At 46.7% G+C, this 26792-nt stretch overlaps 13 protein-coding genes across 13 annotated transcripts; 4 read left to right on the top strand and 9 right to left on the bottom strand.

Moving 5' to 3' along the window:
- Positions 1 to 45: 45 nt before the first annotated feature.
- Positions 46 to 1551, top strand: VTP01DRAFT_4654 (uncharacterized protein; the record flags this gene model as incomplete). Its single annotated transcript, XM_069383359.1, has 7 exons — positions 46 to 66; positions 125 to 376; positions 463 to 760; positions 829 to 1046; positions 1114 to 1255; positions 1309 to 1395; positions 1457 to 1551. 7 exons carry the CDS (start codon positions 46 to 48, stop codon positions 1549 to 1551), a joined length of 1113 nt encoding a protein of 370 aa, XP_069244068.1.
- Positions 1552 to 1809: 258 nt separating this feature from the next.
- VTP01DRAFT_4655 (uncharacterized protein) lies at positions 1810 to 3147 on the bottom strand (the record flags this gene model as incomplete). Its single annotated transcript, XM_069383360.1, has 8 exons — positions 1810 to 2093; positions 2165 to 2231; positions 2298 to 2411; positions 2480 to 2564; positions 2630 to 2816; positions 2874 to 2902; positions 2966 to 3061; positions 3122 to 3147. The coding sequence occupies 8 exons, from the start codon at positions 3145 to 3147 to the stop codon at positions 1810 to 1812; spliced, it is 888 nt and encodes a 295-aa protein (XP_069244069.1).
- Positions 3148 to 3646: 499 nt separating this feature from the next.
- On the top strand, positions 3647 to 4531 carry VTP01DRAFT_4656 (uncharacterized protein; the record flags this gene model as incomplete). Its single annotated transcript, XM_069383361.1, has 5 exons — positions 3647 to 3779; positions 3843 to 3982; positions 4045 to 4167; positions 4234 to 4293; positions 4361 to 4531. 5 exons carry the CDS (start codon positions 3647 to 3649, stop codon positions 4529 to 4531), a joined length of 627 nt encoding a protein of 208 aa, XP_069244070.1.
- A 162-nt stretch (positions 4532 to 4693) lies between these two features.
- VTP01DRAFT_4657 (uncharacterized protein) lies at positions 4694 to 5135 on the bottom strand (the record flags this gene model as incomplete). The annotated part of the gene is made up of 2 exons (XM_069383362.1): positions 4694 to 4722; positions 4790 to 5135. 2 exons carry the CDS (start codon positions 5133 to 5135, stop codon positions 4694 to 4696), a joined length of 375 nt encoding a protein of 124 aa, XP_069244071.1.
- A 222-nt stretch (positions 5136 to 5357) lies between these two features.
- VTP01DRAFT_4658 (uncharacterized protein) lies at positions 5358 to 6791 on the bottom strand (the record flags this gene model as incomplete). Its single annotated transcript, XM_069383363.1, has 5 exons — positions 5358 to 5851; positions 5924 to 6005; positions 6069 to 6245; positions 6320 to 6537; positions 6602 to 6791. The coding sequence occupies 5 exons, from the start codon at positions 6789 to 6791 to the stop codon at positions 5358 to 5360; spliced, it is 1161 nt and encodes a 386-aa protein (XP_069244072.1).
- Positions 6792 to 7220: 429 nt separating this feature from the next.
- Positions 7221 to 9083, bottom strand: VTP01DRAFT_4659 (uncharacterized protein; the record flags this gene model as incomplete). Its single annotated transcript, XM_069383364.1, has 3 exons — positions 7221 to 7501; positions 7564 to 8669; positions 8746 to 9083. 3 exons carry the CDS (start codon positions 9081 to 9083, stop codon positions 7221 to 7223), a joined length of 1725 nt encoding a protein of 574 aa, XP_069244073.1.
- Positions 9084 to 9375: 292 nt separating this feature from the next.
- VTP01DRAFT_4660 (uncharacterized protein) lies at positions 9376 to 13161 on the bottom strand (the record flags this gene model as incomplete). The annotated part of the gene is made up of 7 exons (XM_069383366.1): positions 9376 to 9623; positions 9686 to 10243; positions 10308 to 11106; positions 11180 to 11287; positions 11354 to 11464; positions 11539 to 11634; positions 11707 to 13161. 7 exons carry the CDS (start codon positions 13159 to 13161, stop codon positions 9376 to 9378), a joined length of 3375 nt encoding a protein of 1124 aa, XP_069244074.1.
- Positions 13162 to 14914: 1753 nt separating this feature from the next.
- VTP01DRAFT_4661 (uncharacterized protein) lies at positions 14915 to 15207 on the bottom strand (the record flags this gene model as incomplete). The annotated part of the gene is made up of 2 exons (XM_069383367.1): positions 14915 to 15051; positions 15117 to 15207. The coding sequence occupies 2 exons, from the start codon at positions 15205 to 15207 to the stop codon at positions 14915 to 14917; spliced, it is 228 nt and encodes a 75-aa protein (XP_069244075.1).
- Positions 15208 to 15426: 219 nt separating this feature from the next.
- Positions 15427 to 17494, bottom strand: VTP01DRAFT_4662 (uncharacterized protein; the record flags this gene model as incomplete). The annotated part of the gene is made up of 2 exons (XM_069383368.1): positions 15427 to 17310; positions 17417 to 17494. The coding sequence occupies 2 exons, from the start codon at positions 17492 to 17494 to the stop codon at positions 15427 to 15429; spliced, it is 1962 nt and encodes a 653-aa protein (XP_069244076.1).
- A 622-nt stretch (positions 17495 to 18116) lies between these two features.
- Positions 18117 to 22148, bottom strand: VTP01DRAFT_4663 (uncharacterized protein; the record flags this gene model as incomplete). Its single annotated transcript, XM_069383369.1, has 5 exons — positions 18117 to 20728; positions 20797 to 21461; positions 21522 to 21729; positions 21798 to 21921; positions 21993 to 22148. 5 exons carry the CDS (start codon positions 22146 to 22148, stop codon positions 18117 to 18119), a joined length of 3765 nt encoding a protein of 1254 aa, XP_069244077.1.
- A 215-nt stretch (positions 22149 to 22363) lies between these two features.
- VTP01DRAFT_4664 (uncharacterized protein) lies at positions 22364 to 25217 on the bottom strand (the record flags this gene model as incomplete). Its single annotated transcript, XM_069383370.1, has 9 exons — positions 22364 to 22503; positions 22562 to 23169; positions 23238 to 24089; positions 24148 to 24492; positions 24558 to 24685; positions 24743 to 24861; positions 24921 to 24972; positions 25036 to 25089; positions 25155 to 25217. The coding sequence occupies 9 exons, from the start codon at positions 25215 to 25217 to the stop codon at positions 22364 to 22366; spliced, it is 2361 nt and encodes a 786-aa protein (XP_069244078.1).
- A 182-nt stretch (positions 25218 to 25399) lies between these two features.
- VTP01DRAFT_4665 (uncharacterized protein) lies at positions 25400 to 26150 on the top strand (the record flags this gene model as incomplete). Its single annotated transcript, XM_069383371.1, has 3 exons — positions 25400 to 25470; positions 25538 to 25674; positions 25732 to 26150. 3 exons carry the CDS (start codon positions 25400 to 25402, stop codon positions 26148 to 26150), a joined length of 627 nt encoding a protein of 208 aa, XP_069244079.1.
- Positions 26151 to 26238: 88 nt separating this feature from the next.
- On the top strand, positions 26239 to 26620 carry VTP01DRAFT_4666 (uncharacterized protein; the record flags this gene model as incomplete). The annotated part of the gene is made up of 2 exons (XM_069383372.1): positions 26239 to 26343; positions 26411 to 26620. The coding sequence occupies 2 exons, from the start codon at positions 26239 to 26241 to the stop codon at positions 26618 to 26620; spliced, it is 315 nt and encodes a 104-aa protein (XP_069244080.1).
- Positions 26621 to 26792: the final 172 nt, after the last annotated feature.

Here is a 26792-nt window from a genome sequence, read left to right on the forward strand (position 1 = left end):
TTCTTCATTTTACCTTTTTGCGACACCCTTTATTATTATTACTACATGTGGATTATATCAAGAATTGTAAGACACAAACAGCAGTAATGGCTGATATTGCCACAATGTTCTAAACATTGCATAGTTTGGCGAGTCTCGGTGGACACGGGCCATTTTTAGCACCATCGTTGTGCAGGCAGTCCTGGCGATCGTTTTCGAATCTGTGATCTTTTCGTACCTCGCAGCCGAGATCAACATTATCGATACCCAGCAGCTAGATCAAAAGGGTTTTGGCATCAACTTGGCAACAGCGTACGCAAATGCTCGATCGCTGCTTGTCTACTTTGTTTTGTTCATGATCGCGCAGCTGTTTGCGGTTATTTTGGTGGTGGATGCAGTAAATATCTTCCCAACTAAAATTACGAAAATTTTATTACTACGCAACGGCACAGAGTAGTAACAAAAAATCCATCTATTGTATAGGTCTACCAGAAAAACACCATCCAACTGATCGCACTCGTTGCATTCGAGCTCGGTATGACGGCCTACTCGATCATTCAATATCACCAGTCATCGACCTTGTTCGACGTGGACGATGCAAACGTGCAATTGGTCGTTGCTTATTTGGGCTCCTCGTACCATGCATCAAAGTGGGCAGAAATCACCCAGATTTGCATCATGATCTTCAGTAGCATTGTCTTTTGTTTCCTCGGCTACAAGCTCTATCTCGAGTTTGGTTGGCACATTTATAAAAAGATCGGCGCTGATTTGGCGATGCGAGGTAAGGAGACCTCATGAAAGAATGAAAAAGACTTTTTATTTTTTTACCAAGGAACGGCCATGTTGCAGATCGTTACAAGATGTATCAAATCTTTATGATGCTATTGAAATTCGACTTCTTTTTCTTCTTTGGTCTGTCAGTCCAGTACCTTGCTCTCCTGATCGTCGCATGGTGGCCCGAAGCGACTACCGCGGACGCCAAAAGCGCAATTGTCAAGGAATTGATCGAGCATATCATCCTCAGCTGCGTAGTCACTATTGTCATGATCATTCTTGCATACTACGGCGTGAGTTTGTTGTAAACCTAGGTTTACTCAACAACGACGACTCTAATCGACATTTATTATTCTATAGCTGCGCACGGAGAAGAAAGCAGTCATGTATACCTTCATTGTTCTGGCTGCGACAAGCATGGGGTACTTTATATACATGCTCGTTCAGATATCCCAGGACCCAGAAAGATACGTTGGATCCAAAGTATTCCTTACTTTCTTTTGCAAGTATTCAGGGAATTTTCTGTATGTTCGCATATACTAACAACTTTTGTAGTATGTGTTGATCTTGTGCTGTTAATGGTATCGGTGCCGGTGTCCATTGTCTGTTTACGTAATTTCAACCATGGTCTCATCAACCACAGTACGTATATGCGAATATAATTTCGTTTCTTTTTACAGTTTTGTTTAACGATCTATGATAGTTTCCCACGCGACGCAGACGGCCATCGCCTCTGGGCATTCAATGACACCTATTGGTCCAGAGAAATCCAGTACGCGACGATGGTCGATCGAGTAAAAAGAGAGAGTTAGAGAGAAATAGAGAGAGGGACCATCGATCTGTTTCTCCTTCTTTTTGGTTTTTGCCCTATTTTTACTGTTATATTTTTTCATTCATTCTCCTCCAATCCCCTCCCCACCCCCAAACTTTCCTCTTCCTTGTTACATGATGATGAATTGTTATCGTTGCACCAGAGCATCTTTATTCTTTTTTCTTCTTTGTTTATTTAACTTTGTTTTTTACATTAGCGTGTGGTTACGCAGAAACCCAAGCTTTTTACTGGAAAAGAGGATAGTCCCAGGGAGGGTGGATCAAACGCTTAGGTTCAGGCAAGATGGAGTTGAGAACCTTAAAGTCTTTGTCTTCAAGCACGACGTCTTGGAAGTTTTCAATGATGCGGGACTCGCTGACGGACTTGGGAATGACAGAAGTGCCGCGCTGCACGCCCCACGAGAGGATGATTTGGGCAGGAGTCTTGTTGTACTTCTTGGCAATGGCCAAGATCTTTTCATCCTTGAGCAACGGCGAGTCGGTGCTGCCGAGAGGAGAGTAGGCAGTGACTTTTGACGTGTGAAAAATCAGCATTTACATAGAATTTGATCGAATAATAATAAATCACCAGATCACATACCGTGAATTCCATGCTTCTTGCAGAATTCGAGCAACTCGTCTTGAGGAAGGTAAGGGTGAAGCTCAACCTATACATATACAAGTTTTAATTCTTCTAGAGTACATAGTCTTGTTGCGTATTTAGATCATCATACCTGGTTGACAGCAGGAACAATCTTTGCAGTCTTGAGAAGCTTCTCCAGGTTACTGACACTAAAGTTGCTGACGCCAATGGCGCGAACCTTGTCGCCGACGAGCTTCTCCAAGGCCTAGTAATAGCAAGTACATATTAACAGGACTAAATCCTTTTTTGAGAGAGTTTGTTCGTAGTACGTACAGCGTAAGTCTCGGTAAAGTCAGTGGGGTCGAGTTGCACCTTGCCATTCTCGTCCTTGGGGAAGGCATCGGGTCCAGGCTTGAAGCTATATACACCGCGACGTTAATATCTTTCATTATATTAAAGGAGAATGCGAGGATTACTACTTACGCGCAAGGCCAGTGGATCAGCAAGAGATCAACGTAGCCGATATCCAAGTTATCGAGGGATTCTTGCACGCCCTTTGCGACGTCTTCAGGCTTGTGGAAGGTGTTCCAGAGCTTGGTAGTTACAAAGATCTCTTCACGCGGGACACCACTGTCGCGGATTGCCTTGCCAACTTGCTTTTCGTTAAAGTCTAGAAAGGAGGAATCAGTCGGCTGGTGCGCGTGTACTTGTTATCGTTATCACTTACAGGCATAAGCAGTGTCGATGTGGCGGTAGCTAGGGAGGAAGGAGATCAGTGATACCAATCAATCGATTGCTGACAAATACACACAGACTTACCCATTCTTCAAGGCAGTCAAAACAGCATTGTACGCTTGATCGTCAGGACTTTGCCAGGTGCCGAGACCAATAGAGGGGATAACAGCACCGGTGTTGCTATGGAGCAAAGATGTCAGCGAGCGCGCTTTAACTAGTAGATCGATTGCGAGAGCTTACAGCTTTGCAGTTCGTCCGCTGGCCATTGCGATAAGCAGGAAAAGAAAAGTAAAGAAGAAATATAAATCGCGCAATTCGAGGTTGTATTTGTCACCACGCGGTGTCGGTGAATGCATGAAACCCGACATTTTTCTATATTTGTGCTAGCAACCCGCATCGGTGTTTTGCATTTCTAACGATTTCCGCCGTACTCTCGGCTGCTGCTGATCCAAACAGTGGAGGAGGTGCTTACATGTATGTGAAGTTAAGTCTCATGCTATTGTTGTCAAAGTAGCATCGCACTCAAATTGGGAAATCGGATCTACGATTTGATCAATCGATCAAAAACTGTCAAGGACTACTTGATGCGCTAAAGAAACAATATTTTCTTCATTCAACAGGGATTCTCCGAGACAAAATGTTATGTGAATATATGTCCAGGTTCAATTAGCAGCAGCATACGTGTCTTAAATATTATGGAGTTTACGTTTATTTGATGCTCTTTTACTTTGCTCGTTCTCAATCAAAATTTGCCGCACGGGCATAATGTACGTCTTGACGTGTTTGGCAGGTCTGCTAGCCGCACTCGCGTTTCGAATATGGCAGGCTCTTCCTACGCAAGTAGCAAAGATCAGATCACCGCGACAATGTTGCAAGTTGTGCGTGTTTCTAGGTCCTGGTAAAGTTCAAAGTTTTCAATGCCCATAATCTTTGTTAATTTGTAACGATGGCATTGCACAAGGTGGACACACAGCAGAGATGTTACAGCTGCTTAAAGCACTAGATCCATCTCGCTATACACCACGGGTTTACCTTGTTACGAGCGACGACCACCTTTGCGAATACAAGGCAGAGTGGTTCGAGCACGATCTGCCAGGCGAGGTATACAAGAAACTTTATTCGTCCCCGCCGCTTACGTGCTTATCAGTGCTATGGGCTGTTAGCACCGAGTATACAAGATACCTCGAGCCAGGAAACTGGGCCAATCATGGCCTTCTGTGTTTGCGACAACGATAGCTGGCTTTATTGTAGCAACGCGATACATTTTCGAGATAATGCCTGATTTGGTATAAAACTTTGTATTATGCGCGCGCTTTATATTGGGGCTTTGTCTAACGCTGTCATATCATCAGATACTGCTGAACGGGCCAGGAACGTGTATACCCATTTGTATGGCAGCATATATCGTTCGGGTACTAGAAAGAGAGAGTTTTGCCTTTTTGTTAAGTGGATCAAAGTTATTAACGATTTAAAAATAAGATCCTAGGCATCAAACGGACGCAGATAATCTACGTTGAATCTTTTGCTCGAGTAGAGACCTTGTCGTTGACAGGGAAGATACTGTATCACTTTGCTGATAAGTTCCTGGTCCAATGGCCAGAGCTGGCTGCTAAGTTTCCAAGAGCTGACTATAAAGGTATACTCGTGTAACCCTTTTGCACCCAACGTGCTCGAAATGCGAGATTTTCAGTCGTCAGGGAGTTCGTTTACCGCCAGTCCGATATTGTTCCGATTTTTATGTTAAGAAAAGAAGAAATATGCAGTACAGGAAGAAGGGGAATGCGAGTGATATATATATCTTTTGTTGTGATGCTAGAGTTTGTTTTGATCATTGATGCGCACTGGCAGTAGCGTGATGAGAAACCCGATGCATGATGTAACTTTTTTTTGTTGTTGTTTTCAACTTACAGTAAAAGTTGGTCACAACGGCAGCCAACAAGAATATGCAGAGAACGGTAGGTCCAACACGATCGTCGTAGGGAGCAGCTTCCCGGTTACGGATCTTGGTGGCGCGCCAGTGGAAGGTATAGAGAGCATACAGCATGACACCCATAGCAATAAAAGTGAACAAGACAGCAGACAAGCGGCCAACACGGTCGCCAAAGTTGAGAAGGCCCATCGCCAGGCCACCCAACACAACAGTAAAATTGAGCCACGATAGGAACGTACGCTCATTTGCAAAGAACACTTTGGGTTCAACGCGCACAGGCAGCGCGATCCTCTTCGAGTTGGTGGGTTCCAGTACGTCTGTCATGGTAGTGGTTGGAGGAAGAAGGAAGAAGCAAAAAAGGAAGCAGCTGTGATTTCACCACCCGATTCTTTAAAAGGGTCCTCTACTTATTTCCCTGCCCGCCCATCCAGCAATGTAATTTTATTATTGCAACATATCAACAAGTATACTTCTTAAAGCCGCGTAGAAGATGAGGGTGTATTGCCATTATCTACAGATGCAGGCGGGGTCGTTTGATCATCGTTGCTAGCGCTGACTGCTCTCCTCATCGCTGCTTTGCAAAATATCCTCGTCGTCGACATCATAGTCATACAATGACTCAGGACGGCTTATCGGCCCAATGTCGGATGCTGCTGTCGTCGTCTGTTGCTGTTGGTATCCAAGGCACTGTGCCGTGCGGTATATCGGCCCAATGTCGGATGCTGCTGTCGTCGTCTGTTGCTGTTGGTATCCAAGGCACTGTGCCGTGCGGTATAAAGGCTGATTGTCATCATCTTCCTGTTGCTGTCTTCTCCGTGCAGCCTCCTCGTCCTGCTCGACCATTGCGCTCCGAATAGCTTCGTATTGCAGAAGTTGGTCTAGATCTAAACCCATTTGCGCTGCACGGCGTCGGTAGCTTTGCCTTATTGAAGTCTCAGATGCTGTTCGACCTCGCCGCCGGGTCGTGAATAATCTGCTGCCGTTGCTGCGAAGTCTGGCATCACGTGCCTTTCTTCTGTCCAAGGTTGGCATTACATATGCTGGAAAGGAAAGAAGCAATTATAATTAATCACTGTCACTTTCATTGCTTTCTAATTTATTGCCAAACTCACCACACAGAACGACGCGTGGATCCGTATCAGGGATTGCTTCTGGTCGAGGCCGCGTTGTTTCTTGAGCAGCGCCTGTTGCCTTCTACAAAGTTGCGTGTCAAAAGAGAAAGGCAATAATAACAATAAAATATCACCATGCACGTGCCTTTCCAGGAGGTTGTTGCAGCCAAGAGGGCGGGCTGTAGACAACACCAAACTTGTCTTGATTGCAGAATGGGCACGTGTACACCGTTCGTTCTGCTAACATCCGTAGTGCCAAGAAGCACTCTGTGCATATGGGTTTGTTGCAGCAGCGCGAATAGTTAATGTTGGGAGGATAATACTTTAAAAACCTCACATTATCAGTGTGCGTGGGTGTGAAATACACAGAACCCAATATGTCTAGCCATCACCCACCAGAAAACAAATCGGGCACTCGACAGCATCGTTGTACAACATTTCTTCTGGTATTCTCCCTCCCCTCTGATCTGCTGCTGCATAGGTGTTATGCATGATGGTGGGTGGATCACGAGGCTGAATGCTGGACGCACTTCGCGATCGCGTCATTGATCTGTCGCTTGAAGTGCTAGACATCGATAACGATGACTGCGACCCAGCAGGTGCATCGGCTAGTCCTGCCAAGAAATAAAAATCAAGTTTAAGCAACCACACGTTTTTCCCACAGCCGCCGTTTTTTACCTGTGTAAAATGGAGACAATTTCCTAGAAACTATTAATTCACGTACAACGTCGAGGTCGTGGTTCGCCGACGCTGAAAGGTACAGGCCGTTCGGTGATACGGAACCATAGTCAACGAGATCTCGACAAGTCTGCAAACGAATATGTCTGTCAATGCTGTCCCTGATTAGTCGGGACGTGTTGGATCCCATGCTGCGAGGAACAGAAGTTGGGAAGAAAACAAGAGAGAAAAAAGAAGTGCTGCGGTATCGAAATGGGACAGAAGGAAAAAGAGAGAGGTTTGTGCCCTGTGTAATGGACACCAGGACAAAAAAAAAAAAGGAACCAGAGAGTCTGGACAATTGGGAATACCCAAAATTGTTCTTCTTTGTTTCGCAAATATATAAGGCGTTCTTAGATTGCCACGATGGACACCATATCAAAAATTAAGCAACAGAATGAAGATAGCAGTCTGCACTCCTCGTAAACAGCTTGCTGTCTAATCAACAATTCCTCGGGAGAAAACTATAAAGCAAGGCCCTTCGTTTTGCAAAGTGGGAATTCCACGGACGACACTTCATTCGGAAGACATCTCCGGTCCGCTCTGTGTGCTCTGATCTTTTATTTAAGGTTCTCCGCTCTTATGCATCCTGCAACCATTTGCTTTGTAGCACTTGGTGGGCACTAGCTCTCCGGGATACATCTACTTCAAGCATGGGTGACAGGAATTCGTTCAGTGCGTCGGCCTCAGCTGGTGACATGTGGAATTGGTCATGCAGCACGTCGCGTAAACGCCGGTATCGCAGTCGTTTGATGTGCTTCAGCTCCCCTTTGCGGTTAAAGAAATCCCGGGAAAATTCACCTTCGATGAGCAAGCTCCGTGGCACCCGAAGCATCAATTCGATAATTTGCGCCAAATGGTCTAAAAATACTTTTGTGTGAATCCTTTTGCTCGATTCAAATTCGATATTTAAGCTTACTTACCATCGTCCTTGTTGTATCTGTCTCCCGGTTGCGGGTCAAACAAGAATTCGCCAGTAAGCAGTTCAAACACCATGACAGCCATGCTCCACATGTCCGCCTTGTCATTCCAGCGTGCGCCAACAATGACCTCCGGGCTCCGATATTGCCTTGTTTGTATAATGTGCTTGTTGTTGCCATCCAGCCAGCATGCGTTCCCCAAGTCTGCAATTTTCACAACAATTTCATCAAACACAAGTGATCCGTCCACGTCGCCTGTGCTCGATTCCGACCAGATCTCTGTGAAATCCAAAATACTCGTAGGAATGATCTCCACATCTTCTTTGCTGCTGCCTAAGGTCATTTTGTTGAATTTATCCGCCAAGCCATTGTTGCTATTGCTGCCGTTGGCTGCTCCGTTGGCTCCAGCATTCGCCACAGAAAGCTGTTCCTGATGCTGTTCATATTCATGAGTTTCTTCTTCCTGCAGATATGTCGCTTGTTTTTCGAGTTGCTGTTGCTGCTGCTGTTGTTGTTGCTTTTTCAATTTTCGTTTTAATCTCTTTTTGCGTGATTTACTCATATTGCTAGTATCTACATTGCTGAGAATGGGTGTATTTGTAGCGGCCGTGTTTTTTGCTAATAGTTTTGGTGGTGATGGTGGTGCCTGCGTTGTCTGCTTGAGGATGGTTGGTGGCTGCTGCTGCTGCTCTGGCACCTTGACATCTTTTGCATGTTTTTGTAGGTATTCTTCGACGTTTGGAATCCATACCAGGACGTTCTCTGGCTTTAAATCTGTATGCACAATGCCGCATTGTCGATGTAGGTAATCGAGGCCCAACAGTATTTGCTTTGTAATTCGTTTAACAATGTGCTGCGGTATTCCTCTGTACCGATATCGCTTAATCAACGACAGCAGACTTTCGCCAAGCACTTCAAACGCCATGCACACATGATCGCCGTTAGGTCCTTTGTGCCAAAAATGATCCAACAGCTGAGCAACGTACTGCCACCCTACTGCATTCGGATCCGTCGTCTTGATAGCCTCCAGCAACTTGATTTCCTCCAACGCACTCTGCGTAAAATGCGGTGCAGACTTTACGATCTTTAAGGCAACGTGGCGTTTGTCTCTAAAAGTAGGCGATCTTTAGTGGATTCTTACTTGGCAAGGCAGGTAGGCAGGCAGGCAGGCCAAGAAAGACTTACACATTGTCCCAGGCTAGCCAGACTGTCGAGAAATGTCCCCACCCAAGCTTGCGAACGACTGTGTACCGACCGTTCTTGAATCGATCGCCCAAGTTTACGGGATGATAACCGCCTTTGCGGTAGTCTGCAAAGTCTTCCTCATCGTCGGAATGGATGGACGCTGCGTCAGAGTAATCGCTCTCGTCGTCCTCGTAGTCTGCTTGCCGTGAAGGAGCAGGTGATTTCATTTCAGTGCCATTCAGGTGAAAAGGGAGAGGTGTTGCTTGCATTTGCGCGCTTGCAAATCCGACACTCTTTTCGCCCGGCAAAACATTTTTATAATCTCCATTGTGCCGCATTTTGGGAAATTAAAATTCCCAAATGAAAAGTGATAGGATTGCCTTTTCTATTGGGGACCGCAGCTTGACCCGATGCCTAATTTTAGGTTACTCTAGTTTAGTGTATCAATATGCTTCTAGTATAACTGTGAATATATAATATTTTGTGGACGTTTGCTGAAACAAGAAGAAAAATAGTCGGATGTGGAGAAGATGCATACTAAGTGCGGAGCAAAACATGTACAAAATATCTAACGGACAAACAGGAAGAAAGCGGATAAGCTGGGGAGGAGGAGGGGGAGGGTTAGTAGAGTTAGTAGTGTCTGGAGGAGTAGATTGGTTGGTGTTGCTGGTGATGGTGGTGGTATTGATATGGGTTTCCGCTGTAATTATAGTATTGTTGCTGTTGTTGTTGGTAGTGATAACTAGGCTGCTGCTGTTGCTGTTGTTGGTATTGATAGCGAACATGTACATTATCATCGTCGCTGCTTCCAACAAGGTCTTCTTCCTCGGGCAAACCGAGATCCTCGACTTCCTCGTCATCAACTAGGACTTTTTCACCTGGACATAGGTGGTGAGCACCAATGCTTCTGTTGAATAATGTAAAGATGAGCTAAGCTTACCATAGTTCTCCAAGCCAACAATAGATTGGGGTGCACCGTGCGTGTAACTAACACTGTTTCTGTTGCTTCTGCCACCACGATCCTCGCGTAGTGCCTGTACTCGTAGATTTTGCATGATAGGATGAGCTTGTTGCTGCTGAGCGACGACGTGAGTTTCACGGCTAGGGGAGTTGCTGGATTCGTGTGTGTAGAAGATGTAATCAAACTCGGTGAGGAGGAGACTAAGGATGCCAGCGGGGATGCCGAGGGTTGCAGAGAATACGATGCCCACGTTGCGCATTGTCATTTTGTTGATACCTGCGTGCTGCACAACGCGAATTAAGTGAGCCGATAATGTACGCAAAAGAGTGTAATTTTCAATGGGGAGCATCGAGACGAGACGGCCCAGCTCGTCTACTCGTTCTCGACGATCTACAAGGTCCATGACATCCAAAAACTCTTTGAGCAGCTCGTTCGTCAGCACGTTGTCGGGAAGTTCACGCAACCACATTTTCAGTAGACCAGCCACTGCATGTATATCGTATGGCTCAGAAGAGCTGAGAAGATCCACGTCACCCTCTGAAAAGGAAAAATTAGGAAGTTGCGCTTTTATCGCGTATATTCATTAACTACATGACGTTACCTTCATTGAAGCGTGCCTTGAGATTTCTGATCTTGACAGCGCTGCCGGAAAGTCGATAAATGCCTTCCTCTTGGATAGCGTTTCTAGCTTCCAAGAAATCAATGCATCGATAAACAATGGCAGGAAGTTCATATCCTTCACGAACACGAGCGACCTGTATAGCCTCCTTGAGGGGAATGCCAAAGACTTGTTTCTTGCCCTTGGGCTCGCTGTCTTTACTACGCCAGTCTGTATCTAATGGACTAGGAGCAGCATTGGATGAAGAGGATCCGTTGTGTGAACCAGCAAACATCTTTGGCCAAAACGCTTTGCGTCCCTTCTTTTTGCTATCTGCATCTGATTCGTCGTCTCCTCCAGCAGCAATGGGTATGTTAGCAGGTAGCTGATGGTGACCGAGCGCCATTTTCTGGTTCGCTTCTGCCATTTCAGCAAGCTGCTTAAAGTAAGACGTATCCAAGCTCGAGCGACGTTGGAGCTTGTTGGTGGTAGCAACAGGCTTGATGTCATCTTTTGATATTTTGCCGCTACCGCTCTTCTTTCCGCCGGTACGTTTCTCGCGGCTCGCAGCTGCTGCCTCGTGGTCAATGTATTGCTTAATTGCATCTACCCATGCGTCTCTCTCAGGGTCCGATTCGGCGCAAAGAACATGCCGAGCAACTCCTCCGGGTGCCGACTTTTTTGGTTCTAAAATTAGGAACGCATGCTTAAAGCTGACTTCCTTTGTTGCTTCCGGCGATGCTATCTGCTTCCCGATCTGTGCCTCAGTCAAGCAGATGGAGCCCAAGTACTGGCCATCCTCCTAGATTTTTTTTTTACACCTGGTTAGAAAAAACTATTGTGTCTTTTTGATTTCTGATAAACGATTAACTTACATCCTCGTAATACTTGAAATCGGGTCCATCCAAAACAAAGAAACGTTTCTTGAGTCCTCCAAAATTTTTGCCTCGCTTTGTCAAGTAGCCTTGTTTGAATTTGGGAACCTAGGGAAACGTACGTCTAAGTCCTTGCTTGCTTTAATGGCATGCAATAGATATCCAATGCTTTACCTTGTTGTAGGATGACTTGTCAATAACATTGGAACTCAAAAACGCGCAGAGATCAGTCACATCCAAAAGCGGTAAGGAAATGGCATGCTGCAAGTAGGCTTCCACAGCCATCTGCAAAGGGGAAATGGTAAGTCTGATGCTGACGTATACATACGACGCTATGTGAATGAAAGATAATACTTTACCCTACGCTGGTCAGCCTTATTTGGCGCATTAGTTGCAAAAAGTGCTTTATCAGGAAGCTTGGCAATCTTGCCAACGACAGATCTTTGTGATTTGAGCTATAAAAAAGAAATAAAGTTAGTGTTAATAACTCTTTCATTAACACTTGGTTTTTTTTTCTCCTAAATTACCTGTGTATCCAAAGCCAGGAATTCAGAGTAGAGTTTCTGTATACGCCACAGTTCTTCCAGAGCACTGTTTGGATCAGACATGTCCTTCCTCTTCTTGACGGAGATAGTAAAGGCCGTGACCTCTTTGCCTTTATCGTTTGTGAATATATGTGAGCCTACAACTTCGACCTTGATTCCAGCCATTGGACCGGCCGATGCTCCGGTTGCTGGGGCACCAGGGGATGCCGGAGAAGCAGGAGCAGTAGTGTCAGAATACGCGGAGGATCTCGGTGTCGAGGGTGCAACACCAAGGTGATCGTTGTTGTGATAATAATCAGTGCTATTTGCTGGGGCGGCGTAGCTTGGGTGGTGGGGGATATCGTTAGCAACAGGACTGGTACGCTCGGCCGTGCGGTACTCTTGTGGATTCGAGTAGGCATGATGCGCAGATTCAGCAGCATTTTGGTAGTCAGATGTCTGCTTACGGCTGGGCGGGGGAGGTAATGTTGTTGTTTCCTTTGGCGCACGAGCAGAGTACTGCGCATCCTTTCGCTGGATAGCATCTTGATACTTTGCAAACAGCTGCGCATCCTTATCGACAATCATTTCAACAGGGGACACAGACATTTCAGGAGCTGTGTACGACTGATTGGTGTTGCTGCCTCTAGTTTCCTGATGGTGAAATTGCTGTGAGACATAGGCGGGATTGACGGTTGCAGCTTTCCTCGGTTCAGGATCTGTAGCGCTTCGCTGCTGCTGCTGCTGCTGCTGTTGTTGTTGTTGTTGTTGTTGTTGTTGTTGTTGTTGTTGTTGTTGTTGTTGTTGTTGGTGCTGTTGTTGGTGCTGTTTATTCCGATTCTCGTAGACATAGGTTGCAGGCATGCTCGGCTCAATGACTGTTGCACCCATCCGCGGCTCGCTGCTGCTCTCCTGGCGGTAGCTACCATTCGATGCTGTGCTTACGGGTGATGCAGAATTCTCTCGACCTATATTCTGTCGGTACGGCGACCGAGGAGGAGGTACTGGTCCGGCAGCAGATGGATCCTCCAAGTAACCACTGCCATCCTGTGGTGACCGTTTGTATCGCATCTCACGTTCTTGGTAACGCTGTGCCTTTTGGATATTCAGTTCCTGCTCTGGCTTTGCACGAGGAGCAGATCGGTGTTCTTCGTCTCGCTTTGATTCGTGCTGTTGTTCCTCGGAGGCCGGCTCGCGTGCAGCGGCGACGCTGCTATCTCCTCCGCCTTCTCGCTGCTGTTCCCGTTGGTTCCTGACAGCGTTCATTATCTGCGCTTGCTCGAGAGTTTGTGTTCGTTCAAGGAGCCCGTCTCTCTCTGAAGTAACGAGGGCTAGCGACTTTTGCAGGTTTTGGATAACTGTCCTCTGTCTTTCCACTATACGCCAAAGTTCCTCGTTCTGCGCAGCTAGATCGTTCGGCGCCGCGCCGCCGCCTTGAGGAGCGATCTTGGTCGACATTGCTCAAGGAGAGAGAGAGTGAAAGAGAGTGAGTGAAAGGAGTGTAAGATGAGGAAAGCTAAAAGGCTGACATGAGAGTCATAAAAAATAGTTTTGCAGCTGCTTTTGGTAAGCTTACCTGCCGGCGAGCGCCTGGTGCCACAAGAATGTCTGTTCATCACACCCAAGAAGTACACCCGCCCTTTTCGATGAGTGGGACGAAGACGAGGACGATCATCACTCTCTCTACAGGACTCTCGATTGATACTCTGTTGACCAATTCAAATTGGCAATTGCCACTCTTCGTGTAGAGAGCATTTTAGCAACTAATACTATTCAGCCTCACCACACACGGAGCGACGCATTTCACGTGCTACGATGACATGCCGGGTTTATGGCCCCGGTTAGCGTGGTTTCCATGGTGGAAGTTGCTTGTCCCTTCCGCAATGAACAATTCATTATCCTTTTTGTTATTTTATCCGCGCGTAAGGCTGCTACTCTATTTATCCGCAATTTATTATACTCGAGCATGGTTTCCACCCCTGGCAACAATATATAGCCCCAACAGTGAGGAATGGGATGCAAACCAGCTTGTGCGACCACGGAAATTAATATGAATTTTCTGCGAGAGACGCCTGTCCGTTTTCTTTACTCAGTTTAGATCACAGATGTCAGTTCCAGCGTAGCAATAGAAACAAGCTACTGCCTACGTAACCCAAACGCCTATCTTTACTAATAGCTAATATCTGTATATTCATACGGAAAAAACGTGCAATGATGAGTTCTGAAAATCTTGTTTGTCACAACGCGGAAGTTACTTTGTCGCTCTTCTAGTTTATTACATTGTGTCTAATGGATGAAAACATGTATTATTAATAATAAAAAAGATTTTCCCATCGACAAAGAAATGAAAAATGGCTACGTTTCGGGATTTGATGCAACAAGATTAAAGCGCGTGGCTCTCACGCATTTTCTGCGATCTACTGTGCAACGTCAACTACATGCACCCGTGTTGTGTATGCTGAATGTTACGTAGCTTAATTTTTTCTATACCATGTAATGTTTAGAACCATTTACTACTAGGGTACCGATAGAAGAGCATAAATTGATTTACAAAAGAGATCCATTGCAGGTGGTTAGCCGTGACAGTAAGTCGATAATTAAATATATGCATGGCGACAAAGAGACGCTGTTGCAAAGGGTGTTATTGGTACAGTAGAAGATTTGCAGAACGAGGTGATGGATCTAAAGATTTGTCCTTGAACTGTATGAATCAATGTCCACGAGCATGTTATCAGCACTGTACAAACATTCTGTAAAACAATGTGAACGTGAAACTGCAGTATCTCATACATTTGACAAGGAAAGGTAATTTATCAGCAGTGCATTGCTTCCATTAACCGACCAAAGAAAAGAAATATATGGAGCGAACTTTTAGGTACAGGCAGAGGATTTAGAAGCCCAGAGGAGACGGATATGCATACGTTTTCATGTATCCGTGATACACCTACGAAACACTCATCATAGATCATTCCCTCCCATGCGTCCCTTCCTCGTTGTAGCTCTAGTATGCATAATATGCATTGAGAACTATGCATCTACTCCTGTACCATCCCTCTTGTCCTAGAAGTCCTGATCTCTCCCTGTGTTTGAACATTTTTTTCCTTGTTCGCAATAGCCTCTTGCATATAGCATTCTTTAGATAAAAGTGTTGTGCTTGTTCTAATTTACAAAATGGGCGCTCCTTGGTATCGTGCGTGGGTGCTTTTTTCTTTTACTGAGCGGTTGTAATGGTCGAGGACGCAGCGTCCCGTCTTTCTTCTAGCAGGCGCTCAAGGCGCGCGTTGTCTTCCTCCTCTTGCTGTGCTTTCTTTGCTCGTTGCTTTGCCTCCGCAGCTGCCAACATTTGATCTAGCAAATCGATCGCGCGTGAGCTCGATTGTCCATTCAAGTGAATCTGTCTTGTTGTTCCTCACAGTAGTTGCTCTTGATCAAAAGGAGCTCCACACCAGCTCCTAGTCCAACGCCTATACCAAACGTCTTTGCATAGAACTGTGCTAAACTCATTTGTGTTGTTAACGGCGGGGAAGTGATGAATGGGATAAAATTGAGCAAACATCCGCTTGTAAAATTGATGACGTCCTGACAACAACAATTAAACAATAGACGATTCTATTTGGTTAAATAAGTTTGAACATTATTATATACTATTAAAAGGAAAGAGAAAAAAAGAGATAGAAAGGGAATGTGTGTGTGTGTGTGTGTAATTATTTTATATATGCATTTTCATGCCGGGTTCTCAACTACAGAAGGGTGGGTGGGGGTACCGTACAGTAAGCTATTGTTATTCTTCTTTTCCGCCTCTTCATGTTCTCGCTGCTCCATGATCTTTCGATACTTTGGTGTTTTTACAAACTTTGGTACCGAGTCGGATGCCATGAGACGGCAAATGTGTTCGTTGACGCGATCCAGAAGCTTAAGCATCATCCGCAGACTTTGAGACGTAGACGCGGTAGAGATAACGACGGTAGGTTTGACCTGGCCGGGAGAGTAGCTCGGTACAACTTGTACGATCGAGCTGACGAGACGTGCAATTTCTTGCCTCAAAGAGTGCTCTACATTGAGTTCACACGGTGATCCTGTTTCAATATATGTTGACCAGATATCGTGAGCATCCTCGAGCAAATCCTTTTGGTTCTGTGACGGCATGGCAGGGCTTTGGCTGCGGCACTTGCGTCGCAGTGTTGAGTAATCGATCCAGAAATCCAGGTTCTCTTCGCAGAAATTGGCGCGTAGAAAATCTTTAAACAACGAACGCAGCTGTGGATCATCGAGGATCAGTTTGAGCTTCGCAGCGTTGCTTTCCTTGGGATCTTCCTTTTGATCGACATTGTACTCGACAGCAGAGCTCGGCGGTCTTGATTGCGACGATAATGACTTGTATTTCCCGTTCGTTACTGCAACCTTTGTCGTTGACGAATCTTCACCCGTTGTTTCCGCCGCCGCCGTCTTGGCTGTTTCCGGGTCCTGCGACAGCATTTCACGCAACGTGGTTTGCTCATCATCTGTGGCAGCGCGGTTTGATGTTGCAAGCGAGCCAGTTTTCGAGGAAGAGGCGGTGGAACGAGGCCGATTGAGGCTTGACGTTGACGAAGACTGAGGTACAGAAGATTGTTTGTCAAACTCGGCAACAACATCCTTGCCCTTGGGTGTAATGGACAGCATGATGGTTTTTGAAGCTTTGATAGGCAGGGAATGCTTTGGTTCTTGAAAGTTGAGCCATCCATATTTCACAAACTCGCTTGCTAACTGCTCTGCTTCGTCGCGCGAGGACACTGTACTGTAATCCGTCAACCAGTCGCAACATAGCTGAGTTGAAAAGATCGTCCGCATGGTTTTGGTCGACGATCGAGTGTGCCCCTTGCGCCCCTTTTTCGAATAAGTCAGAAGGTTGTTTGCTAATAGTTGCACGCGTGAGTCGCCGCTCGAGATCTGAGAAGCCATTGCAAACGGCGCACTTGTCCCCGTGCCCGTTGTCGATGATCCAGAAGACTGCGTCGACGCCGAAGACAAATTATTGACTCTATCCGCAGCAGACGAGGCGGATGAGGTCGCCTTGAGCCCGTTACTGCTATTCTTTTCGAGCTCTCCTTCAAGTGGCAAACTCGACATCATAATGCGAAACACTACAGAAAGGTTCTGGTGTCCGTAGAGGATTTGGTCGTCGTCCGGGTGGCGCTCGAGTCGAACGAGCTGGATAGGCTCAATGTTGCTGAAATGCTTCCGGAGCTGCGTCATGTCAGCCTCAGTCCGCACGCAAAAATCCTGCAAAACGCAGAGTCCCTTTGGCGTGAGCTGCCAGATACCTTTACTCTGGAAAGATCGACTTTGCGGGTCAGTGGCGTTCTCTGTCAGTCGGCATAGTTGAAACTGCTGGCAAAGCGCCTTGGCCATATCCTTTTCCATATTGAACGTAGTCGTCGTCGTGGTTCGGATCAGCTTTGAATTGTCGTTTGGGTCGGGTACACGTGCTGTGTACGAGAAACGCAGCGACCCGAGCGCTTGAATCGCATCTTCGGAGGTGAATGTATTGGGATAGTTGCGAAATAAATATCGATGCGTGTCAAGAGGGATCTGGACGATCAATGCTGCGAACAGATCGTGAATATCCTGCGTGTATAAGCATTGCAATGTGAACGATGGCATGCGATGAGCACTGTGCATCTGCCAAATATTTTTTGCTTCAAATAGCACTGATATCTGCAACAATACTCACCTTGAGATACGGTCGCCCGTCAATGGTGAACTTCATCATTGACGTGTACGCTTGCTGCGAGATATTACTATTTTCCATTGTAGCCGGGAGAGGAAAGAGAAAAAAAATAAAAATAACGGAAAAAAAGGTGAACAAGTGTCTTTTGCGTACGGTACAGGGTGCTTATATGTTGTGATCTCTTGACAAACAACAAACTAACATCGAATCGTTCCCCCAATAGAAAACGAGAACAGGTTCGCGATGGGGGTCATGGACTGTGTGTATGTGTGATAAAACCTTGATTCACAAGGACAGAATAGGGAGCAACGTCGCAGAGGGGGCTACCAAATCGGTTATTTGCTCCATCTCCTATCTCCTTTCCTCACAACAACAACACAGTTGATGAGAGGCTATTGCTGCTCCTTCTAAAGATTGCACGCTTGGACCTCTCTCTCTGTCGCATATCAATTTATGCACAGTCAAATCAGACGCAACAATGCGCCCCTGGCAACGGACTTGGCGTTCCAACTTTCACCACTGGGAACGCACACCCAAATATGACAACGGTGAATCTATTACTCCTCCTGCCTTTACTCTCCCTCTAATTTTTTTCACATACACGCACGTGCTTTTACTCTCGCTCTCTCTCGGCAGAGCAGCAGCCTTGTGGGTCGCTGTCAATCTCAGAATCGCAGGATCCCTTTTTAGACATGATGCCTCTTTATTTACCAGAATCTAACAAGAAGTTGGTCGCCTTTGTCAAGTCTTGATCATACCGATCCAAAGCTTCTTTCGCCGCTGCACGGTCAAAGCCCATGCTGACCAACTGCCCAAGACTGCTAGTGTCTAATTCAGTCCCCTCGGTTTGCTGCTGCTGCTGCTCCTTTACAGCATTAGCAGATGAAACGTCAAAGGCGTCTTCAAAGCCCAAGCCCACATGCTCAGATGCCGCCTCCGTTGCTGCTGTTCCTCGTGCGTTGTCGTCGTCGCGAGCAGTAGAGCCCAAGAAAGGATCCCAATCATCCGTTTGCTGTTTCTGCTTTTGCTTTGTATTGTCGTTTTCGCTAGGCTCCGCAAACTGGAACCCTCCAAAATTCGTCGCCCAGCTAAGCTTCTTCCCCTTATCCGGCTCCTCAACACCAAATGCATCGTCAAAGTTCGATAGGCTCGGATCGTTACTGCTGGAAGAATGAACTACTTTGGCGTCAGCAAGAGGTCCCGCAAACGCAGAGTCAAAATCATCTTCCTGCTCTTCAAAGAATGAATCAAATGGATTTTTGTTATCCTTGCTGGCATCTGCGCTGCTGCTGTTCACCGACGATATGATCTCGAAGCTTTCTCCCTCACCGGTGCCTTCATCTGACAATGACGCTTTTTCCTTGTCACTCGGTCGTTCCATAAACACGGCGTCAAAATCATCGTACGTGGTGTTATTAGACTTTTCAGGGTCTTGCATTGCTTCTTCCTGTGCAACCGATGGTGGCTCCTCTTGCTCCTCCTCCTTTGCCGAAGATTGTTCTTCGAAATTCGTACTGTCTGCTTTGCCTTGCTTCGATAATGTTCCATCGCCCAAATCTGCATTATTTTTGTCTTGTTCTCCTTCATGCTTCTGCTTCTCTTGTTCACTTTCTATCAATGTTCCAGAGACTTGGGTCGACGGCGTTATTGTCGTTGTCTGGTTCTCCTCCTCCTTCCCTCCCGGTCCTTCGGGCTGCTTCTGCTGCTCTTCAGCGGTAGGATGTGGACCCTTCTCTCGTTGCTGCTTCGTTTCCTCCTTTGTCTCTTGAGCATCCGGGTTTCGCTCACCCGTGACGACCTCCTCCGCCTCCTTTGGCGTCGCAGTTTCTGATGGCACGCTATCCGATGATCCCTTTAATTCTTCTGCCGCCCCAGGGATCCTTTCCTCTTTACTCTTGTCCAATTCGGAAACTGGCGGCTGAGACACGTTGTGTGGTTGGTGCTCTGTTTCACAATCCTCCTCCTGCTCCCCTTGTTTTTCTTCTTTTCTGCTGCTTTCTTCGTCGGCTGGTTCCTTGCCCTTCTCCTCCATGGGTCTGGTCTGAGGCGTAGCGTGCAACGCAGCTGCCGTAGCGGTCACGATCGGTTCAATAGCATTGGCTGCTATCGCTGCTGCTATCGCTGCCGAAACGGCCGGACTTGCGCTCGCACCTAGCGACTCTTCTGTTTTCTTTGCGGTTACACTATCCTCTGCTACATTTTCTGCCTTTGCTTCTTTTTCCGGTACTGATCCTGCTAACTGGGACAAGGGCATGTTATCTTCTTCGTCTTCTTGCTCCTCATCTGTTGTCGTCTCCTCCGGCGCTTCACTGCTTGACGTTTCTGTATCCTTGACACGATCCTCATGAGCTTCATCCTTGATTTGCTGAGCATATTCGTCCAGTTCTTTGTCGACTTTGACCGCTGTTCCTTCCTGGAGGGGAGTCTCAACGCCGGACAGCAACAAGCTCTCCTTCGGTGCACCGTCGCGCGGCACGTTGGACAACGGTAGTTGCTCCTTGTCCTCTTTACGAAGGAGTGCCGTCGCATCCACGTCGCGTGCCTGTAGATCCTCAGACGTTGCATCGGTCTTCTCCTGAATATCCTTGCTGGTCGGTGGAGGCGGAGGCGGTGCACGGCTCTTTCTTGTTGTTGTATTTGCGAGTGCTTGTTGTGATTGTGAATTGTGGTGGCGACGCTGAGGTGGAGGTGGAGGCGGAGCCGCTTTTTTCTGCTTATTATTATTGTTCTTGGGAGATTCTACTGCAGCAGCTACGGCGGGAGCAGCAGCAACGGCTGACGATGCCGTGCCAAAAATGTCATCAAAACTCGGTTTTTGCTGCTGCTGTTGCTGTTGTTGCTTTTCTCCAACGTACGCTCGCAACCGTTCCAGTTGTTGCTGCAAAAGCGCTGTTTCTTCCTGCACTTGATGTACTCTGTGTCGTAAGTTTTCGCTCTCGGCACGACTGTTTTCCAGCACAGCTCGTTCTTGATCTATTTCGCGTTTCAATTCAAGCAGTTGTTGCTCGGCTTCCTGATGCTCTAAGCGTGCTTGCACCCAACTCGGCTCCTCTGCAGCTACTAAGTCGCGGATCTCAGCCAGGCGTTTAGTTTCAGCTTGTTGCACAGTTTGAATTTGGGCAAGTTGCGAATGTAGATTCTCTTTTTCTTTCACCAGTTGATCTCGCGATTGCTGGATACTCGTTTTTTGAGCCTGTACGTTTGCTACCTGTCCATTAAGTGTTGACAGCTGATACTGGAGCTGATTGACCTGGTTAGTCTCCTCGGTAAGCTGCTCATTGTTTCCAAAATCGCCTAACAGGTCTGTATCCTCATCTATGCAAGGTATATATGGGTTCAGTCGTATGTTTTTCGAGAGAGAGAGTGTGTGTAGCGTCACCTACTTGGCGGTACAGGCTGGCCTAAGGATTCCGGGGAAGTTACCATTGTTGGCTGAGGTTGAGAAATTGGAGTATTTGTTGCTGGACCAGCAGGCAAAAGCGATTTTGGTAATGATTGCGGTAGTGCTTCACCAGCCATGCTTTTTTGAATCAAGTGCATGGCCACAGCAAACTCGTCTCGCGATAAGCGTCCGCGGTGTTCAGTGTCAGCCAAATCCCATATGCGAGCTAGAGTTTGCTCAGGCAACCGGGAGTTCTTGAAGAACTCGACAGCCTCCGTTCCTTGAATGAATCCAGTGTGACGCGTATCCAATCGGTCAAAGAATGTATTGTATTGCATCCTCTCTTCAGGTTTTATCTCCCATTTGCTCGACATGGATGAGAACGCCGCGCTGCCGAGGGAATCGAGTGATTCTGCACGTTGACGACCAGGTATCATGGGAGAACTGGTACCAGTCGTTTGACGCGATGTCATCGAGGGCGACATGCTCGTTCGTCGCAAAACCGGTGAAGATTGGATCGAACCCGATGCAGACGCATATACTTTGGCGGGCAGTTGCAGAGGCAGCGTAGTGATTGTACCGTCCATAATTTTCGCAATGTAGTGCATGGCGATGACAAATTCGGTCTGGTTGAGGTTGCCGGATTTACGCACGTTTGCCAAATCCCTGGCAACGAAGAGAAACTTAATATCATGCACCTTTACGCTGTCATTTCTCTATTCATACCATATTTTGCCAAGCACATCGGGCGGAAGCTTCGATTTCAAAAAGATAGACTTTGCCTTTTCGCCGTCAATGAGACCATCCACAGGTTGGTGTACTCTGAATATGCCAAGATATTTCTCGCGTTCGGCCGCCGTAATCACTTGAGCTGCTGCTGCTGTGCTTTCGGTGGCGTCAGGATTGAACCCTTCAAACTGAGGCAGAGGCACCACTGTTTTTCATCCAACAAGGCGCTTTAATTATTTGCATTGTCGAGTCCTTTGTTTTGTTCACACTTGCCTGTTGATAAGATTGGCTCGGCAACTTCTCGGCCATGTTGAGCGCAGGCAATGAGCTTCAGAGCGACAGAGAAAGTTTCAGGAGTCAAGTATCCCAAGTTGTCTCGATCGGCTGTTTCCCATATCTTTTATTTGACAGCACGTCAGCCTCTGCTGTTGTTCCCATAATTGCACCGTTGCTGTAGGGCTTACTTACGTCAGACAGGATTTCGTTGGGAATGCCAGAACGAGCAAAAAAGCGCACAGCTTCTTGCCCGGTGACAATGTTGGGCTTGCCTCCACTGGCTGCGCTGAAGAACTTTAGATATGCTTGAAATTCATGTGGTGATAGCAGCGATTCCCAGTTTTGCATATCTCTCTCTCCTGCAACTTCGTCCACCTTAAAAGCGTTGTTGGACAAAGGTTGATCAATGCATTGTCAGCACCCAATAACGTGGGTCCGCCGATCATCTCAGCTCGCGCGCGCCTTTTCTGGAACCTTTTTGCGAACATGCGCAACAAATATATGCAGATGTTTTAATCAAACAAATGAAAATTTACACGAGCAATGGTGGGGGAAGGGAGGGTTCATATCAACAGTTCTACAAATATGTCACTCCGTTTTCTGGAAATACTGTAGCCAAACACCGTTCCGTCAATGTAAAACAAGTACAAGATGTATATCGGCGGTGCGCCTGGTTCAGTAATCGCTCTTCGGACGGTCATACCTAGCTTAAAAGTGAGCAGCGGCTGCATTGTATAGAGTATCAGACAGTTATTACATACCATACAATGGGTAGCTTTGCAATCCTGAGAGGGGCAGGTACTTTTCATTGTTTAAAAGGCATGTTTGGCGTCCGTCGGAAAGTTCAACGCGCAGCACACGCATCAATGCAACCATACCCTTCTGACTTGCTACTACCAGCAATTCCAGCTCTGGGATCCATTCTGTCATATTTAATCTATCCATAGAGCTCAGCAGGCGATCTGCTCGGACGTCGATGTTACTGAGTATCTCCTTTTCTGTGCGAACAACCTTCATGGACTTTGTAGCCTGCAAGACAAACAAGTTTCTCGCTGTTGTTAGCACTATGTAGTCCCATACGCTCCTCTTTGTCATCTTTTCCATCGCTTCTTCTTCTTTTTCATGCGGGATGATCTTGGGTATCTTTTTCAGTCGGTATTTGGCCAGTTCTTGTTCATCCAGATCCACCGCATTTTCCCAGTCGCTTAATAATTCGTCATTTTCTACTGGACGACGCTGCTCTGCTTCGGATCTCCTCCAAGGTGCAAGGTTCTCTGCTTTGTTTAGCCAAGTGCCTGGCATACCTTCTTGCACGCCCTCTACAGGCTCATCCCACGCTGAAGAAGGTGCACCACTTTGCTGTTGGCGTCTAGTAGAACGTTGAGTCCTTTTTTTTAGTTATCGCGACATTTGGCAGCTAGCCGGATGAGTCCAAACCTATTGCTACCATCATCCTGTTCTTGCTGCTGCTGCGTATCCAACTCTGCTGCTTCTTGGTCAAGCCATTGCATATTTTCCTGGCCTGTTTCTTCTGCTGCTGTCTGACGATCTTCCTCGGCGAAACGTTCGTATTCGGACATTTCCTGCTCTGTTAACCAAGCTTCATGCTCAGCTTCTTCTGCTAACCGGTGGGCTTCATCGGCATCGTGGTCATAAGACTCTGCTGCTTCTGAGTCCCATCCTTCCTCCTCTTCTGGTTCAATGTCCTCTTCGTCCACTTCGTGATTCCTTTCTCTCGTTTCAGCTTCATCATCCATATTTTCATCTTCATGCTCAGGTGGGATCATCCAGCGATCTTGTTCCTCGTAACGAGCGACATCATCTTCATCGTCGTATCCATCAACAAATTCGTCTCCATGCGCAGCTATCGCTTCGAGATATGATTCCCCCAATTCTCCTATCGCTTCTTGCTGTCTCTCCAATTCCTCTTGTTCTTGTTGTTCTTCTTCGATATCAAGCTGAGCAAACTCATTTCCAAGATGTTCTGAGTGGCTTTGGATTTCTGTGTGAGCGTCATCGGTGTAGTTGCCATCTTCCATAGCATCGAATATAAAGTCTTGTTCGTCGCCTTCGACGTCGTCGGGATCTATACCGATAATGACAGGCGCGTTCGCGTATCTTGAATCCAGACGATATATCGGTAAAGCGGCGGAGTGGCGTAAATGCAACGAGCTCAGAGCTGTTGAACGACCGTGTTCCAGCCGTCGAAGATATTCCTGATCCAGCTGCGGGTCGCGAACATATGCTTGCTTAAACGCGGCTTGCGATATAAACTTAACGGACCATCCCCTGCAAACCCTTTTCTTTTTAATTCACAGCTGCCAGTGTATAGGTATGCATAGTTTACCAAGCATCGCTGCCATCACTGTAACGCGGCGACATTTTATGCACAGCGACCTGCTGTTTCTTGACAAGATCCCATATACGGCAGGTCTGGTCGATCGAGCAGCTTACGATATATCGGCCAGATTCGCTGAAATCAATACAGGGTATATTGTTGTTGTGTCCAATCAGATCGATTTGTTCGAGATTGTCCATCACTGGCTTGATCGATCTTTTCCGTTTGCCAAAGACCGGATTAGCTCTTGTAAGTTTGTATACATCAAACACGGTGATGCGCCAATTGTTTGCTGAAACTGCGACGATGCCCTGATCGCCGTGGATAGCCAGGCCCCATGTCGAAGAATGATTTCTAAACAGATCTGTAAGCTTCTATGTTTTTTTACTTGTAATATTTCATCAACTGATACTACTCACAGGACCACCAACGGCGGCGCGTCCAAATCTTCCGTCCTCCATATACACACTTCACCACAGGTTGACACACTAATCAGTACCTCCTTTTCCAACAACCGCCCGACTTTAATCGCATTGATTGTATAATCCTATCGGGAAAACCGTGAGATGTGGAAGAAGCCGAAAATTTCGTTGCATAATCGAACCTCTCCAAGCTCAGGATGGCCTATCGGTGGAGGTGACGGATTCGATAATCGTTTCCAAGGCTGATTGAAACCGCTGTGTGAGTTGCTGACCTTGTATACATGGATAAAGTTCGACGTGGCTGTCACAGATCATGTCACGATGTTGACTACTATGCAACGATGATAAAATGCAACTAACCTACAAAAAATGTACACGGATCCTTTTCGCTAGCTGCACATAGGTTCATTCGCTATCCGGCGATCATCAATTAGCGAGATTGTGGGCAGCAAAACGGGGGGGATTTTCGGATTACCCATGGCCGCGGTCCTAGTAGATCGATCTGATGTCCTTCGAGTAAAGTCGACACCTGGGGGATGGGTGGGATGGTAAGCGTGAAAAGTCAATGTGCTGCAAGCTACTTGAAAACCTTGCCTCTAGAAGATTGTAGTCACCAAGGGCTTTATCTATGGGTTTATCAAAAGGTTCGCGAGGCATTTTTCTTCTTTTCCATTGACAGCTGGTTCTGCAGGAATGAAAAAAAAGAGAAGCCAGAGTCCGCATTTGGGCAATCCCCGGTTCAGGTCAAAAATGCAATTCAAATGTTTCGTTCTTGTTGTATTTTCTCCTTCCCCTCACTTTCATACCCATTTGCATTCTTCTTCTTTCTCTTTAGCACAATGAGGCGTCTATTTGTACTCCTCGCGGCCGCTTCTTTCGCCGTTACTTCGTCCTATGCATGCAACCAAACGTAAAGATATTCTATTACAACAGAAGAGAGAAATTTCCGATCCTGATGAGTTTGTCCTAATGTATAGCTTCGATATGTGCATGAAGACAGCGCAGCTGGCAGTAGATTCGTGCCACAATAGCAAGTCATCGGCGTGCGCTTGCTCTGCGGGGAAGCAGCTGCTGGCATGCTACGCCGAGTGTCCTGAAGATCCAAAGATGTTCGGTACATATCCATGGTATTGGGCGTAATAAGTCATTTATTCTAACAAGAGATGTATAGACACCGAAGAAAAGCAGCTGGCTAGAGTAGCCGAGCTGTGCAAGACGCAGGGTGCAGAACTCGAAGCTTCACACAAGGCACCCGCAGTGCACCCGCCTACAATCGATAGTATGCCCCCTGCTACTTTTCGCGCAGCATCCGCGTCCTCGCATTCTTCTTTGCATGTATCTGCTGCTACTTCCTCTTCTGACCATGCCGCTGCTGCTGCTGCTGCTACAAACAGCCAAGTTGTGGAAATCCCAGAACCTATCCATGTCCAGTCGGCTCCTCCTGCTTTGGAAGAATCCCATGCCCACAAGAGCGGAAAGGACGGCCCGTCTATAACCCGCTCGAACGAAAAAGCCAACTCTGTAGACTCATTAGAGGCATCTGCTTTAGCAGCCCTCCTTCCAATCATTTTGGTTTTGATAGCCAATTGAAACAGTAATAATATCTCTTTTTTCTTTCTTTCTTTCTCTTCGGTCCGCTGCTGTTTGTTCTTGGATACCCTCCTCCGCTGAACTGATCATGGTCGATCAAGATGAAAATGAAACTCAAGTAGATCCACGACGATCGCGGCTCTCCACTATGCGCGAACGTTTGGAAGAATATAGAGTGAGGAACGCAGCAATCGTAAGTAGAGTGTAGCTTGCAATCTCACATACTTTGTTTCTCGCGCTAACAACCATGGGTTGCATAGCTCTCACGAGAACGCGAACTAGAAGAAATGGAAAGGAGAGAACGCGAGTCAAGACAAAAGTTGGAGCAAGAGCTTAAAAGGATGGCGGCAGAGGCGGTGGACCCGCAACAGTTGCTGTCACAGGTTTTGACATTGGCACGGTCAATGCCGGAGAAGAAAGCGATCGACTGGGCGATTGAATGGCTGAAAGCATACTCCCAAAAACAATAGCATCGTAACCATTATTGTACTGTATTTGCAAGCCGCGGTGCATAGTTCAGATGGTGAGCATTAAGAACATGTTATAGGAAAAGAATGACACTTACTGAATACCTGTTACTCATTTTCTCATTGTGTGTTTAAATGTGTATCCTATCTATCTGTCGTATGCCATCGACTTATT

The sequence above is a fragment of the Rhizomucor pusillus genome, assembly GCF_041956525.1.
Source record: "Rhizomucor pusillus strain CBS 183.67 unplaced genomic scaffold VTP01scaffold_2, whole genome shotgun sequence".
NCBI lineage: Eukaryota > Fungi > Mucoromycota > Mucoromycetes > Mucorales > Lichtheimiaceae > Rhizomucor > Rhizomucor pusillus.